General features: G+C 41.9%; 1 protein-coding gene across 1 annotated transcript; it reads right to left on the bottom strand.

Annotated features, from left to right (window-relative positions):
- Positions 1–2,063: 2,063 nt before the first annotated feature.
- Apoh (apolipoprotein H) lies at positions 2,064–15,477 on the bottom strand. The gene is made up of 9 exons (XM_005069987.4): positions 15,382–15,477; positions 14,807–14,909; positions 14,260–14,436; positions 12,707–12,803; positions 11,141–11,217; positions 8,775–8,963; positions 7,194–7,373; positions 4,187–4,384; positions 2,064–2,219 (listed from the first exon to the last, which is right to left on the bottom strand). Exons 2-9 carry the CDS (start codon positions 14,868–14,870, stop codon positions 2,164–2,166), a joined length of 1,038 nt encoding a protein of 345 aa, XP_005070044.1. The 5' UTR covers positions 14,871–14,909; positions 15,382–15,477; the 3' UTR covers positions 2,064–2,163.
- Between the last annotated feature and the right edge of the window lie 1,461 nt (positions 15,478–16,938).

Below are 16,938 nucleotides of genomic sequence, written 5' to 3'. Positions count from 1 at the left end.
ATGGAATTAGAACTCAGATGATGTCTTTCAGCAAGTCTCTCCTTCAAACTTTCAACTTTAGATGACCAAATACTTAATAGTGGATTGGATTAAATGAACTCTGAAAAAATATAAATTTAGATTTTAAAAATAGTGTAAGATGATAAAAGCAATGCAAATAATTTATCTAATGATTAACTGACAATTGCATTTCTCTGTCTTTTCTTGCAGAAAACATACCAGTGACAAGGTGCCTGCATGTATTATTGTTGGCTCTGATTAGAATATTCTTGAGCACTGGATTAGCTACTTTTCTTCTTATTTCTGCAAAATACCCAAAAAAAATCAGCATAAGGGAGAAAAGGCTTGTTCGGACTCATGGTTTCAAAGATGGGAAGGCAGAACTGAGAGGCTCTGTGCATAGCTGCAGGAGTATGAGCCTCTGCTTGTTCACATGACAGCAGAAGAACCCAAACCAACATAACCTCCAAGATTTTCCCTCCATGACCTCCTCCTGTCAGCCAGGCCCCATTTCCCAAAGAGTCCACAAACCTCCAAAATGAGTATTCAAACGCATAGACTGTGGAGGATATTTCACATTCCAATGGTAACATTCCCAAAAATCCAGACCCCCCACATTCTCAGGCCAGCTCTCATTTGACCAAGCTTCAGAAGTCTCTAGTGTTAATAACCCAATACTGTTCAAAAGCTCAAAGTGCAAATTCTTCCTAGACTTGAAACAGTGTCTTAACTGTGAACTCTAAAACCAAGAAGAGTTTTAAACATATACAATATGCAACATAAACTAAACATTCTCTTTCTAGGGGGGCGGACTGAAAGAGTAACAAGAAAGAACCGGTGCAAAAGAAGACCGGAATCCAGCTTGTTCACACCACAACAGGATAACCCAGTAAAGAAATGTTAAATTCTGAAACTGTGTTGTCCAGTATCCATAGCCTCTGGTGGTGTTGTCTGGGCTCCAACAGGCTTGTGCATCCCCTTACCTGTGGCCATGGCAGTTGCAACACATAGGACTTTTCTCGTGGGCAGGCTCAACTTGGTGCCTACTAATTTCCTCAGCAGACAGCCCACGTTCCTTGTGTCTCCAACATCCCAGAAGACTTAAGCTTAGGTTTGACCCTAACAGTTACACACTGTGACTCCCCAGGGCATCCCTGCAGGGAATATTACCATACTACACATTGCCTGGCCATATCGACTTTTCTCTGGAACCGTGGTGCAAGCTCTGTTTTCTCGTAGCTCTTCCATTCTTCATATGGGGAGAAATGGTGCCATGTGAGTGATACCAAGTTCTGCTGCCACCTTGAGAAGCAGATGGGTCCCTTGGGCCTGGATGCATGATTCTGTGCGCAGCGGCAGGAGTATGAGGCCTCTGCTTGTTCGCATCACAACAGGAGAACCCAATAAAGAAATGGCCCTTGCAGTGAATGGACCAATGACAGATAGTGAGAGCGCTGACCCAGCGAGAGAGCCGACATCTAGTGCATCCATGGATTTAAAATGGAATCTATCAGCATGAGTGCGATGTTTGCACTGCTCCCAGCAACACTGAGCTTCTTAGGTGAAGGCATAGGGAAGGGAAGGAGAGCCTTGGGTGAGATACAACAGAAAAAGACAATTGCAAAGGAGTAGGACATACCCAAAGGAGTGATGCCAATGTTGAACTGACAATGAGTAAAGGAAGATCTTTTGGCATCATGTAAACACAGTACCAAGGATTCCAGTCCAGATCTGTGGACCTGGAAGTTCGTGCTCCTCCCTTTGTGGCCATGATTCTCAAACTCAAGGAAGCATAATAATCATCTAGGAACAACATCAATATAGATTTTGAAGTTATCCTCAGGAATTGTGGGAGAGAAGTTTGATTTTTTTTCATTTTAGTGAGTAGATAGATATGACAGGCTTAGAGGTCTATGAACCAATCTGTAAAAAAATTATAGTGGAACAGGTTGCTCTGCTATTTGTTATGCTTCCTTCTTCACAGCCAGGAACCAAGAATGCTTTGGGTATTTGGATCTCTTGGCATAACTAAAACCACAATACCATATGGAGTCACACTGTAATGACTGAGGCAACCAGTAACTTTATTTTTCTATTTCAGTTGGATTCTGAGGACAAGCAGAGATACAAATATGACATCCAATTTTGATTCTGAAAATGGATTCAGCATGGTTTCACATCCCATGCATCAGTCTTCCAGAAAGCCAGAGAACTGTGCTCTGTAGGAGAGGAAAGATGAACAAGAGAGACAGTTATTTCTTCAATTTTCTAAATAGCTCAGCCAAATCAAATGCATCTTACATGTGTGCTGAATAAATTTAATTCTAGAAGTAAAATCATTTAGTGTGAGATTTCAGTGATGGGGAAAAATGGGCAAGGATAAGTCATTCATGTCCAAGAGGACAAAATGAAAGGTTTTATATAACTCTGACAGACAAGATTAAAAGGGGGAAATCATATTCACCCTTTACTTATTCCCTAGGGCATCAAGAGTGATGCTTCTGTCTTAAGACCATAAGGAAAATCAAACTGAAAGAATATGGCAATGAAATTCTGATTTTTAAATTAATTCCTCCTAGTAGTTAGTTTCCCTACTAAGTATTAAGTCCACTGTACTTTGGACTTATATTTAACATCACCCTATGGGTCTATCCTTTATTGTATTTATTTTTGTGTGCATGTACATGGAATTGGAGACCAGACCTCAACATTGGGTGTTCACTTCCATTACTATCCACTACAGGGTCTCTCACTGAACCCGGAGCTCACTGGCTGTCTGGCTAGGTAGGGAGCTCCAGAAATCAACTCTCTACCTCCTGGCTCTTCTATTCAGCCCTCAGGTTTTAGGTTTACTACCCAGCCCCAGCTGGGTTCTGGGTATCCAAACTCAGACCTTTGGACTTATGCAACAGGTACTTCACCAACTGGACAATCTCCCCAGCCCAAATTTTTATAGCTTTGGGGCAATAACAACTCGTTAAGTAGGATTCTAGATATCTATAATTATGATAATGTCACTGATTGAGCACTTATCCTATGCCATGTATAATAAATATTTCTATTAGATGGCTCAGTGGGTAAGTTCTTGCTGTATAAGTGTGGGAACCTGAGTTCAGATCCCAGAACCTATATAAAAGGCTAGGCATGGCCACACACAAATGCCAGTTTTGTGAGGGCTGGAGACAGGAGGATTACTCGGATTTGCTGGCCACCAATCTAGCTCCAGGATGAGTGAGAGACCCTGTCTAAAAACAAATAAGGCAGAGAAGGATAGAATAGGGCCCCTGACATCTTTCACTAGCCTCCTTGTGTAAGCACAGGCACATGTACCTTCACACATACATAACACACACACACACCACTCATGCACACACACAAAATAAAAATACTTCTATCAATTGAACCAACCTTACAAGGTACATCTTATTAATCATTTATACTTTGCTTCTCTCTAGGTGATAAGTTTCTCTCTCTCTCTCTCTCTCTCTCTCTCTCTCTCTCTCACACACACACACACACACAGAGTTACATCTATTCTCAATTGTCTTCTAAGCTGTTAATACATGGTTACCAGCATATTTGGAGCATTTATAAACCTGGATCCAACAGTAACTTCAACTTCTCTTGGCTTTTCATTCCTAGCAATAACGACTACATAAGCCTGAAACCTAGGTTAGCATTTAGTTCTCCATGCTGGTCAGTGTCCACTTCTGAATCTCACACAAACACACTAACACCTTTCTCAAAGTATTTTACTCTAAATCAACTTTGCCTTAAAGAATTCTTTTTAAATTAGGCATTTCTGAAGGCAAGAAAAATAATATTGGATCTATCGATGAATTACTATCATCACCATCACTTCTCTAAAAGGTGGAGTAAAGAATAACTATCATTCAATATTTGACTGTTAATTTTCACACTAAACTTGGAATCACAGAAGATGATATAATTCACCTCAACAGTCATCAAGGAAATCTACAACCTCAAGATTTAATGAAAACAACTGGAAAGCAAGATGTGTATGTAAGCCAAGAAACTCTAAGCAGCTCTCTGCTTTATCTGATCTTTCCCCATCACACATCTTTTTTAAAAAGTATCCAAATAGATTTAGCTTCTAAGAGTCACTCTACAGCATAAATGCATAAACACTGGCGATGGTGAGAGCCAAGTCCCATGGAAATCTTACCCTTGAAACATTTGGGGATTTCGAGGGTGCCGTCGATGCACTGAGTCTCCTCAGTGTAGCTACACTTCTTCTCCTTGTTTTTGCAGAAGAAAGACACCTTGTCACCATGTTTCATTCCGTTCTTAAACTGCTCCTGAATCTTCACTCTTTCTCCTAGGTACAGCACTGTGGCTTTCTTAACAGATATTTTGCAAGATGCTGAAAGAGAGAATATCTGTAGTCAAGGCAACAGTTCAAGGACTCTGTGTTAAAGGGAATTTAGATTACTTATGTTCAGTAAGATGACTGAATGGGTAAAAGGCACCTGCCACCAAGCCTCATGACTTGAGTGTAATCCACAATACCCACGTAGTAGAAGGAGAAAACTAACTTTAGCAAAACTGTCCTCTGAGCTTCACACAGGCATCATGATGCGCATGAGCCCCATACATACACACGTGTGCACAAAATAGTAAATAAATCCATAATACAATTTTAAGAAAGAATGTAAGATTTTGAGTCAGTAGATGAGACGACTGAGATAAACAGGCCAAGACAAGAGGGTTCAAGAAATGTGTGATGTGCAATGTCAATCTGATCGATGACAGATGTTCCCTGTCAACGTTTCTGTCCTTCAGTAATGGCATAAGGTCAAAAAACAGCAGATTCTTGGCTTCCGTGGAAGAGAACGTGATGTAAGCCTGAGCTGGCCTGCACTCAGATCGCATTTATGGAGCTGATACATCCATCAGTCAACCACCATGGCTGAAAGCTGCTGACAGCTCACAGATGATTCCTGATCAAAAGTTTGTTTCAGGGCCAGCAGGAAGCTCAATGGGTAAAGGCACTTGCCACCAAGCTTGATGAGCAGAGTTCAATGCCCTTGACCACACAGCAGAAGAAAAGAACCAACTCCAGAGTCTCACCCCCACCCATGGGTCATGGTGCACACACACAGACACACAGACACACACAGTAGAAAAAAGAAACTTTTAATTATTTTCAGCCTCTTTACATATATGTGTGTGTATGTATTCCCATATAACCTACTCAGTCCATATAATGTTACTTTTACGTATATAATTTCAGAGCTGACCACTTGGTATTGGATAGCCGACTGGGGTCAGGGACTCCTTCCTGGGGAAGAAAGAATCTTTTTCCCACTTTCAGAACTTCTTACTTGCCTGTAGTTATTCATTTAGAGTTGAGTCCCTGTGAGATTTCCCACTTCTGTGACTACTGCTATCATCCTTTTTCAGGTCTTTTTTAGGCTATTGACACCATTTTGTGTGTGTGTGTGTGTGTGTGTGTGTGTGTGTGTGTGTGTGTGTGTGTGTATGTATGTATGTATGTATATATGGACCTGAGTTCAGAACCCCAGCAAGTACCTACATGCAAACGAGGGTGAAAGGGGAGGGCTGGAGAAGCAGACGGGCAGTTTTCTGGAGCTCTCTGGTCAGCCAGTCAGTCTCCAGGTTCACACACACACACACACACACACACACACACACACACACACACACACACACACGTCCCTAGAGGACCTCTGATACACATCAAAGTTTGAGAACCAATGCCCACCCTATTTTCTCTGTCCCGAAATCTTAGACAACTGGCTTTATAAATCAATTGCACTTGAACACCTGTCACAGACTCTGCTTCTAAGAGATTCCAAATTATAAAACCAGCCATTCATCATTTTGTTTTCGTGCCTATTTTCCTTTTGTGTTTAGACAGTTTAGCGTAGGCAGAGATGGAGTGCTATATGGTTGTTCTTTGCATAGTCATTGCATTATGCGAACCATGGCACTAACTGGATTAAGGACAGATGCCCAACTCAAAAAAGTTGACACCTCAGGGAAAGGACGCCAGTTGGTGATGGATGCTTTACGTGTGGTAGAATCAAGCAAAGTTCAAGTAGGAGAGGGACACAGAGAAGGGACATGTTCTATCAGTTCCTCGCTTGCATATTCTTTTTTTTTTTTTTTTTTTTTTTTTACGAGACAGGGTTTCTCTGTATTGTTTTGGAGGCTGTCGGTCCAGCCCGGCCTCAAACTCACAGAGATCCGCCTGCCTCTGCCTCCCGAGTGCTGGAATTAAAGGTGTGCCACCACCGCCGGCGAGCATAGGCTTGCATATTCTTAATACAGCAAGTCACCATTTCCTTGAACTAGCTTGGATGTGGGTTGACCTTTGTGACAAAGAGAACCTTGGCAAAAAAAGAACCCAAAGTGGGGTGGGTTGAGATGCTCAGGTGGCAGAGATGGCTCAGTGGTTAAGAACATGCACTGCTCTTCTAGAGGACCAGAGTTCAGTGTAAATGGAGTTCTCAATGGGTCTAAATCATAAAACCCCAGTGTTAGATATAAAGGAAAATGCTGAGAGATCAGAGAGAAGGAGCAAACCACAGCCACCTTTACCTCTTTAGCTTACTAGTAGAAAAGAGAGTGAGTTCCTGTTTCTTCCCGCTTATGCCCTCTCTCCACCCAGCCATCTCACTTCCTGTCTGTCTGTACAGACCTCTATGGTTAGCTAGTGGCAAGCTCCCATCCTCTGATCTTCACACAAGCTTTATTTGTACAAGCAAGGTATCACCACAGTTCAGTTCCCAGTACTTGCATCAGGTGACTCACAATTGCCTCTAACTCCAGCTTTGGGGACTCTAACACCTGGTCTCTGGTACCCAGGTGCACACACCTCACCCCCACACAGATGCACACAAGTTTAAGCATAATAAAATAAATATTTTAAAGGGTACTTATGAGCTGATCTAAAAATAAGCATAAGGCAGAAACCATGATCTTCTACCATATCGCCAATGTTTCAGAGAATCTGTTTATTTCCTATAGCTGGACTCTAAGCTTGAGAATTCTCTATGTACTATTGAGTCCTTAGGACTTTTACACATCAGTGGCTGCAAACCAAGCCTGAGTAACCGGAAGAGAATAACTAGACCAAGAAAGTGGCAAGCAAGAGTGATCCTCTAGAGGAATTCGGTGCTTTGCAGGACCTCACCCACATGCCATACCTTTACAGCTCGGCAGGGCAGACCAATTTCCCATCTTGGTGCACTCCACTTCTTCTGGTCCATCCAGGTTGTATGTTTCGTGGCAACCAAATGTGGCTTTATCCTTATAAAACAGCACTGGCTTTGCGGGATAATTCACGAATCCGTTGTCTGGCCTCGATGGGAAGGGGCATTTTACTTCTAAAAAGTGTATTCAGTAAGACATGTTAGCAGCTAACAGTATTGTCTGGCTGTTGCAGAATGGCAACATTCTTCAATCCATTACACCACAGAATCACTGGATGCTCCTGTGAGTGAAATGCACTTTCTAGGTGCTTGGTGCTTAACTCTGTCCCCATTCTCTTATACTTATAGAACCCTGAATATTGAAGAAGGAAAGAAAAGAAAGAAACACATTTGGAAAGTAAATAATGACACCCTGCTAGCTTTTGGGGCTTTGAGTTTTCATCATGAAGTGCCATTTGCTGCAAATTTCTACAGTCTAAAAGGGTATGGAAGTGCGGGGGGGAAGTCTTTTTTCTAATCAATAAACCAGATTAAAAAGACACTGCAATGATTTTTAAATTTAGATAGATTATAAAGTCATAACCATAAATCGGACTATAACCCAGTTTTTTAAAAAAACCTCCATCCCTTTATCCAGGCATCTTTTCACCAGCCTCACTGGTGTCTGGCTGTCACTGGTGTCGATTCATGCCTCTGGCTTTGCAGGTGACGTGTCCTTGTGTAGCATGCCTTTCCCTCATCATCCACTCATGATCCAAAGCCCATCTCAAAGTTTGGAAACGCCACTCAGTCAGTCTTAGACTGTTAGTGCACCATACTTAATTCCCTGCAGGTCAGAAGCTGAACTCATTCACCTGTTATCCCTGGTATGAAACACACTGCCTGACGTGTGATAGGAGCTCAACAGACATATAGTGTGGTGGTGCACACCCAGAATCTCAGTATTTGGGGTGGAGGCAGGAAGATCAGGAGTTTGAGACCAGTCTCAGCTACATAGTGAGTTTAAGATCAACCTGGCGCTATCGTTGTTTAGAACTTTCTGCTAGATTGAATCTTTCCCTTCATAAGATCCAAGAAGAAACGGGACTGCACACAGCCCCTCTCCAAGGCTGTGTAAACAGGAGTGATTGCTGGCACAGCCTGCAAGTTGGGCAGAGAGCACCAGGGATGCAGCTTTCTTAAGTCATCACCCATGTATGCTGAAATGAATGTTTCAGTGATCCAATCACATTTGAGTTATTCATGGAGTATTCATGCAGCCCCTCCCCTATGCTCCTATAAGTAACCACAATAGACTCTCCAGTTCCCTAGGATAGACTTGGGTGGTATCATTTCTTTGGTCCTGTCATTGGTGCCCATTCTGTGATGAATAAATATCGTTCATGTCTCTCTAGGAAAAGTAACACAAGAGATACATGAGACTGTTTTTTAAAACAGAATAAAAAGAAAACAAAAGGAAAATAATTTAAAAGTTCATCAAGGGAGGGAACTCGGAAAATCTCTGGTAGTTGGCATTTCAACACTTCCAAATACATGCTTCTGTGCTACTCTAGTTATTTTGTCTTAGCCACTTACCCCTGCATTCTGGCAATTCAGTCCAGTTTCCATGGGTTGTGCATGTAACTGTGTCGTTTCCAAACATGGCATGGTGGGGCAAGCATTCAAAGACTGCTGTGTCCCGATAGAGAGAGGTGTTCCCAGCTGATGGCTTGTGAATCTTAAGGGTTGCAAACTTAGGAACTGGTGGTGGTGGGCAGGTGACCGCTGCAACGAGAGATCACTGTTACCTCTAGGAAAATAGATGGGGTTTTGAAATGCACTCTTTGAAGGTAGGTGGATATCTGTGAGTTTGAGGCTAGCCTGGTTTACATTCTAAGACATTGTCTCATAAATGAATGCATAGACTCTATGACTGGCAAGAAGTCTCTGTGTATAAAAACAAGTAACTTGCAGCCACACTTGATGATTGGAGTTCTATTCATAGGACCCACACAGTGGAAGAGAGAACTAACTCTCATGAACTCTCATGAACGGTCTTTGGACCTTTACACACAGACCAAATAAATGAATGTAACTTAAAAATTAAAACACACTCCTTTCAGAATAAAAGAGAATATGAGAATGAACTTTAAGGAAATGTAAACTTTGATAGTAGGGTAAAAACAGTCCATTGTTGATGGTAAGTAAGAAAAACAACGAGTCAGAAACCATGTCAAAAAAAATGAGGAGAAGGCGGGCAATGACAAGGAAGTGAAGGTAGTGACTGTAGCAGCAATATTTTTTGTTTTGTCATAGTTAATTTGACTTTTGCATCCAATGTTCTATGCATCTTTGACCTAAAGATGTTTCTGGAAATCAGAATGTATGGAAGACATTGCTGAGACTATCCTGAAGTATTTGGTGCCATGTTATTTTTGACATCTGAGTTCTGCCCTTAGTACAATTTGCTTGTTTTTATTAAATACCTCCTGCTTTGGGACAGAACGCATGGAGGTTTACATACACAGATGCAAGGGCCCAAGACAAGGCAGTGACATATCATCCTCCCTTGACAAATAGAGAGTTTCTACAAATTCAGGGAAAGTTACACTGCTGACAAAAATGCTGTTTAATGTGGCCTATCTCAGTCCTCCTCATCTTAATCCTCCCTGTCTCAGTCCTCCATTCTCAGAGACTGCTCCATGGACTCAGTCAGGGTATTGCCTGGCAGCCTGAGAAAAGCTCAGACCACACCTGAGATGCCTGAATAAGCATCTAAACGTTAGTAAGATGCCTGGTAACTGGTATGCACAACCAAGCATGAGAGTCACTCATCAAGATTAGATTGAATTTTAAGTAGTTTTTCTATTCTTACCTGGAGAAAAAAAAGATGAGATTACATAATTGATATATAAAGATGATTAAAACGGTATACTATTTACATGACCCTTACTACTGATAAAGAGCTCAATTTATCTTTAAGTCATTGTTGTGGTTTGGTTTTGATTTGATAAGGATTTACTTAGAATCACTTTCCTACTCTCATTTGCCAGGATGGCGTCACTGAAAGGTTAAAGGACCACATGCACTACTGTGATACCTGGGCTTCTTAGTCAAAGATTAGACTTCTGTGAGTCTCAAGCTAGGATACCTGCGAAACTTGTCTCTATAGAAACAGGTCCAGAGCTGCCCCTGACTGCTTAGTTGAGCAGAACTTAATTAAGTCATGAGGCCCTTGCTCTTAAGATACAATGTGCTTGGTGCTTAGTGTGAAGGGACCTTCCTTCTCCCTGTCAGTGGACTCATTGTCTTGGGACAGAGCTATCTCCTTTAGCTTTATAGATAGGCTCAAGATCCAGTATCTGGATCCTCAGTTCACATTTGTTAAAGATGAGAATGAATCACTGCATTAGTAATGAAGAAGTATGCATTAACGAGGAAGAAGACATGTTTGAAACCACTGCTGGCAGAAGTTCTCCTTGTCAGGATTGGTGGTGTACCCGAGAGCTAGAGCACTTGCCTATCCTGTACAAGACCCTGGGTTGGCTCCCCAGCATGACATAAAGAAAAAAAACCCAAGTCCATCTAACCAAACTATGTCAGGCCCCGATAGAGCAATGCCAAACCTTGGCTTTGCCAAAATAGTGAGGGAGGTTTGTAGTTACCAAACACAGCAGGTACTGGTCCACCGGGTAGAAGATACACATTAGTTCATAACTAAAATGCTTCTAGACTGCCGCCACTTGACGGTAGGTTGTTGCCTCTTCTAGAATGCAATGATACCAAGCTGAACATCCCCCACGAGAGACCAAGCATACATCTCACTAAACCAGGACTGAAGTCTCTGGGAACATGGAGTTTATGGATTGTGGAGCTGGCAGTAACTCCACAGAGCTAAAACCAGGAAATTTCTGGACAAACTAACTTGTCCTTTAACTCTTGAGTGGGGCTTAGAGACTCACGGGCACAGACAGGAAGCTGTGGGCTCCATCTTCCTTCTTCGGTGCACTTAGCAGAGCTAGTTCCATTCAGAGAAAACCTGCAAAAGGGAAATGTAGTGACTTAACCAGTAAGGTGTCTCCCTGGCATCATGTGTTAGGGATTACATTCAGGACCTTATATGTAGAAAATATGAGTTCTACCACTGAGACTCCCATCCTTAAGCCTATTCACTTGTTTTGAGGCAGGGCTCACTGTGTTGCCAAATAAGAAAATCCAAGGGATTTCCCCTACCTTAGTTTCCTTAGTAGCTGCCACTAGAATCATGTGCCATTATACTCCTCAACATATCGACCTCTCTCCCACCTTATGGTACTGTCTTTCTAAGGGACTCTGTTCTTAGGACTCAGGGAGTGATTCAGCCAAACTTCAGGAAAAAAAATTCACTGGCAGTTTCTGTAGTTGGTGAGTGTAGAGGCCATACCCCCAAATCCTCGTTTCCAATCAGTTGGTCAAGTTATCAGTTCCTTGCATAAGGCTGAGAGCCAGCGTTTTACAGGATGACAGAAGTGAAGCAAGCTGTAATGTTCATTATCTCAGCACTACCGGCATGCATAAATTTGAACAGTGCATGACATCACTGCCAATTCAAGTACAGCATTAGCACTGGAGGGGTTTTTCTGAGCAGCCCCACCAACAACTTGGCATTTCTGTCGAAAGACCCATGTTTCTCCTTCGCAAACGGAGTTTCCAAGTCTCCATTCCCAAACAAGGATCTTCAAGAAAATTGTCACAGAGTACAGCAGCCCCCCAAAGGGAGTGGCACTATTAGGAGGTGTGGCTTTGTTGGAGTGGGTGTGGCCTAATTGGAGGAAGTGTATCACTGTGGGGGCAGGTCTCCTAGCTCAAGATGCTCCCCCATTCTCACTTCACTTCCTGTTGACTACAAGAGGTAGAACTCTGAGCTACCACTCCAGCACCATGGCTGCCTCCACACCACCATGTTCCACCGTGTCGATAGCGGACTGAACCTCTGTAAGCTACCCAATTAATGTTTTCCTTTATAAATAAGACTTGGCGTGGTCATGGTGTCTCTTCACTGCAATAGGACACTGACTAAGACAAAAGACTTTTAAAAAGAAGTTCTGCATCACCGCATCTGAATCTTCTTCATAGAAATCCCTTCTAGAGACTTACTGCCACTCTGGTCATTCAGTCTCCTAACTAAAAGCCAAGTCGCTTCCTATTATGTTTTAATCGTATGCTAAGATCTATCCCAGAGATGAGAAGGGATTAGCATTCAGACTCACTAATCTCAGGGTTTCTCCTCAGATAAGTCATTAGTGAGGAGCACAGAAACTGGAGTGCAGATTTTCTGTTGGGCCTCATGGAATGTTCTCTGCTTCCTACACCACCCTCCACATCATCACAGTGTTTGTTAAAAGCAGGACTAAAATGTGTTTGTATCCAGCAATTCCCACCCAGAGGCTAAACATAAAATACAGAGCAATTGTGACGTTGAGCTAAAGAATCCAGAAGTGTGGATTCTTTTCTGTCTGACAGATGTTTTACCCCATTAGAGTCCTTACCCAGCGTTACAAGTGAAGCTGATGGTGTTGGGATATTCAAAAGTTGTATAGCGTACAACTCCATTTTCTAAGATTCCAGCAAAAGGACACACTCTGGCTGCAATTCAAAGAGAAAAATTGGCAAGTTTCTATTGAAGTATAAATATGTAAACTCATTTCATTCTTGATCCAATAACTTCTACTAACTATTCTAAGAAAGCGATCAAAATAAGATAAATAATACATGAGTCAAGACAGTCTCTGTAACAGAGTTTGGGCAGTCATTGTTATGGGATTGTTTTAATTAGACAAACTAAACCACAAACTGAACTATTGTACAGCCAATAAAACACAGATTGTAAAGGTTATAGAGACAGTCAATTTTTATAATATGCTGATAAAAATAGAAAAGCAAAATTAAATATATTCTCTACAGTGATGCAAAAAGCATGTGGAAAATATGTCAAAATGACACTATTAGTGATCAAAGTTATTGCTGATTTAAAGTGGTTTTTTATTAAAGTGGATTTTCATGCTTAAGGGATAGGAGTGTAGCGTGGTGTTGGCTCACATTCTTAGCCTACATAAATCTCTAGATTTAATCCATAGTACCTCCAAAATCCCACTTATGTAAGATTTATAAAAATAAGGAATAACTTGAATCACTTGCAAGAACATATATAATTATGGTAAAGGTCATGTCTATATAATCAAAATAATTAGAGCCCTGATTGATCCACCTAGCTATTTTTACTACTGTACAATAGTATTGCCAGAAACTCAATCTGGTTGACTGCTTAGTATTTTATCATAAAAATTAGGCTAAGTGCTAGGTGTGGTGGTTCACATCTATAATCCCAGCTCTCAGGAGGCAGAGGCAGGTGGATCAGAAGTCCAAGTTCATCCTTAGCTACCTAGTAAGTTTGAAGATAGATTAGAAAACATGACACCATGTTGTTGTTGTTTTTTTTAAATAGGCTAACATGATCATAAAACATGTTCTGAGGAATAAATGAAGACAACCACTTATCATAAAATAATATGTTCTGAAATATTTGTTTTCAAAGTGTTACATGTTTATATTTCATTGTAAATATACAAATATATACATAACTTAGATTCAATTATACTCAGCTCAGTGAATACAAAGTATGCTTCCATTCTGAGGCGAGGTCCAAAGATGTGATCATTTCCCAAGTCATGTTTACCCATGAGTCTGTTTGGCAACAATTCCTCTGTTAGCATTTCTCCACTTGTCTTTTGATTTGTGTTATGCTCGCCTCCCCACTAATCAATCCAGGTATCTCCCCTCTCTCTCTGTCTCTCTGTCTGTCTCTGTCTCTGTTCCCTCCCTTGCTCCCTCCCTTCTTTCCTCCCTTCCTCTCCCTAGACCTCGCCACCTTCCTTAGGTGTCCTCTTTTCTAAATAGTGTGTGTGTGTGTGTGTGTGTGTGTGTGTGACACCCCCCAGCCCCCGACAGCCCAGTGCATCCTGAGCAGGATGAGGTAACTTTCCCCACCAAATACCCAGAACCCAAAGGAGGGGAGAGGACTGGAGAGAAGTTTCAGACTTACGTGTGCATTTCAGGGTGTTGATGGGCCACATTCCTGTGAGAGGACAAGTAAACCGTCTCATCCCTCCCCGGGACACATAGCCTGGCTTGCAGGAGAAGACAATCTGCTCCCCTGGGTCATAGAATGTTTTTAACGGAGCAACCACAGCAAATGGTACGTCATCTGGCTTGGGACAGGCTGAGACAGAACACAGGACAGATGGCTTTAAAAAGAAAGTCTCAACTCACATTTTTAAGGCCATCTAGCATGTAAGGAAAGCACACTACACATTGTAGGTCTACCTAATTCTGTACCAAATACTTCCTATGCTAGATCTCATCTGACCTCAATGGCCACTTAAAAGAGGCCGTACTATTATCTACACATTACAGGTCAGTGTGCTGGGGCTTAAATTGGCTGAGCATCCTGCCAACGAGCCTTAAGAACAGCAGTAAGTATCAGTGCCATCTCTCCAGCATCCATTCTGACTTGAAGGGCATCATTATGCATCCGTGACACAAACCCATGGGTTAGAGATAGTATTCTCACAAAGACAAGAAGTACTCACTCCGTCCTGCAATAGCAATGTGGCAGAGGAAAGTCGAAAACAAGACAAGCCCCAGGGAAATCATTGTGGCTGGGTCTCACCAGCTCCACCAAAGCAGTGTCCTCTGCCGAAGAGAGACAGGCAAGTACAGGAGAGCTTAAATATTAAACCACTTTTGAGATGTACTTTTATTTCTGTAAACAGAACCTGAAGTGCTGTGCTTTGGGAAGAACCAAGAGAATTCCACTTTTTAATCATTTACTCCACTCCCCTGAGTCCATTGTGAAATCTTTGGTGGGTGCTTCCTTCAGACCAGCACAGATTTATCTTAGTATCACATATAGTTCTTTATTGCCTTCACAGGAATCCTGGAGACTACTGTCTGGGCCTCTGGTTCTCCATTTTTTTTCTTGCTCTGTGTTTTGGTATGTTATAGACAGATCACCAAAAGGTTGAAACTCCTGTTTCACTTTGTTTCCTTGATAAATGAAGTTATGACAATACTCTGACCTCTGTTCCTGGGGCTAGTACCCTGGCTCAGGTATTAGGAGCACTAACTGCAGGCAGAGGGCCCAGGTTCTGTTCCCAGCACTCACATCAGGTGGTTCGTTCACAACCATGTGTAAGTCCACTTCTGGGGGACCTTATATCCTCTTACGGCCTTCAAGGGTACCTACACACACAGGGCACATGTAAATTATTACACACACACACATAACACACTTGAATAAAGATGAAAACAAGTGACATGGTGTTCCACTTTGTACACAGAGGAGCCTAAAGAATATATTCAAGGAGTCACCTTCCACTTTAATGGACTCCAAACTGAACTCAACACCTGTCACAAAAAATGACTAGTTTTTTTTTCTAGTTCACTTTTTAGCTGTTATTCATAACAAGATCTTTCTGGCCACTCAAATTATGACAGTGGAGATGTTTTTGACCTCCTCAACCTTCTCTCATGTCAAATGAGCATTTACTCATGCCACATCATATACCTGTCTCGGCAGGTTTCCTTTTTAGGGGCTGGAAGTTGATATGAAGTCACAAGTTAGGACTCAGTTAAGTAGGAGAAGAGAAATAGACCACCACTGTTGACAATGATGCCTGAGAGAGCTTGGAGCAGTCATGCATCCATAGTTCTCTGATGTATTGTTCACTCCAAGGGACATGGATACACATATGAACAATGGCTGGGTTGTATATGACAGTAGAGTCATGACCCACAATCTCTGTAGCAAGTAGTCTAAGAAGCCATACAATGTACTCCTTTGTAGCAATTGTTTCTACAAGAGAAACCCATAACCCAGTGGTTCTCAACCTGTGTGGGTCACAACCCCCTTGGGGGTCAAATGACCCTATCAGAAAACACAGTTATTTATATTACTATCCACAATAGTAGCAAAATCATTGTTATGAAGTAGCAATGAAAATAATTTTATGGTTGAGGGTCACCACAACATGAAGAACCATATTAAAGAATCACAGCATTAGGAAGGTTGAGAACCACTGCCCTAACCAATTTTGTAGGATGTCCCTCATCCAGTTAGCCTGCCATCATACATGTTATACCAACAACCAACCAAGGTTTCATCCCTCTTCTGTATTACAAAGCCTTCCCACTCCTTTGTCTCATTTTGAGTCTCTGCCAAACACTAATGTTACCAGCTGATTTGTCTGCTTCAGTAAGTTCTGAAAAAAATAACAACTGCCTCTTATTAGATAGGTGGTTTTGTTCTGTATCCACACACGTAAACTTCCCCAAATAGATTGCTTGAGAAATACTCCCATCGGAGAGTGATTCTCAAACCAAGCTTCTAAGGATCAATGTGTTCTAATGTCAAGGAGAAAAGTGGACTTCAACTACCATAAAATAGTGGTGGCCCTCTCTCCCCTTGTACTAAAGAGAAAGATTCTTGCTGGCAGCATAACTCCCAGGTTCTGTTTTATTGAGGAAAATCCCTGTGCTGGGTGGAGAAGAGAGAATACTAATGAAGACAAGAAGGGTCAAGTTGTTCTACGTAGTGAAGATGGAGAACGAGGGAAAGCCAAAAATGGGATGAGCATGGAGGGGGATGAGGGAAGTTTGATGCAAATCTTGCTAATGAAGTTGTAAACTGAATGATCTGGCCATCTGAGGTATAATGATGGGA

Source organism: Mesocricetus auratus, unplaced genomic scaffold (assembly GCF_017639785.1).
Source record: "Mesocricetus auratus isolate SY011 unplaced genomic scaffold, BCM_Maur_2.0 Super-Scaffold_100007, whole genome shotgun sequence".
In the NCBI taxonomy this organism is placed as follows: Eukaryota; Metazoa; Chordata; class Mammalia; order Rodentia; family Cricetidae; genus Mesocricetus; species Mesocricetus auratus.
The sequence above is the reverse complement of the archived record's forward strand: the minus strand, read 5'-3'. Positions and strand labels throughout refer to the sequence as shown.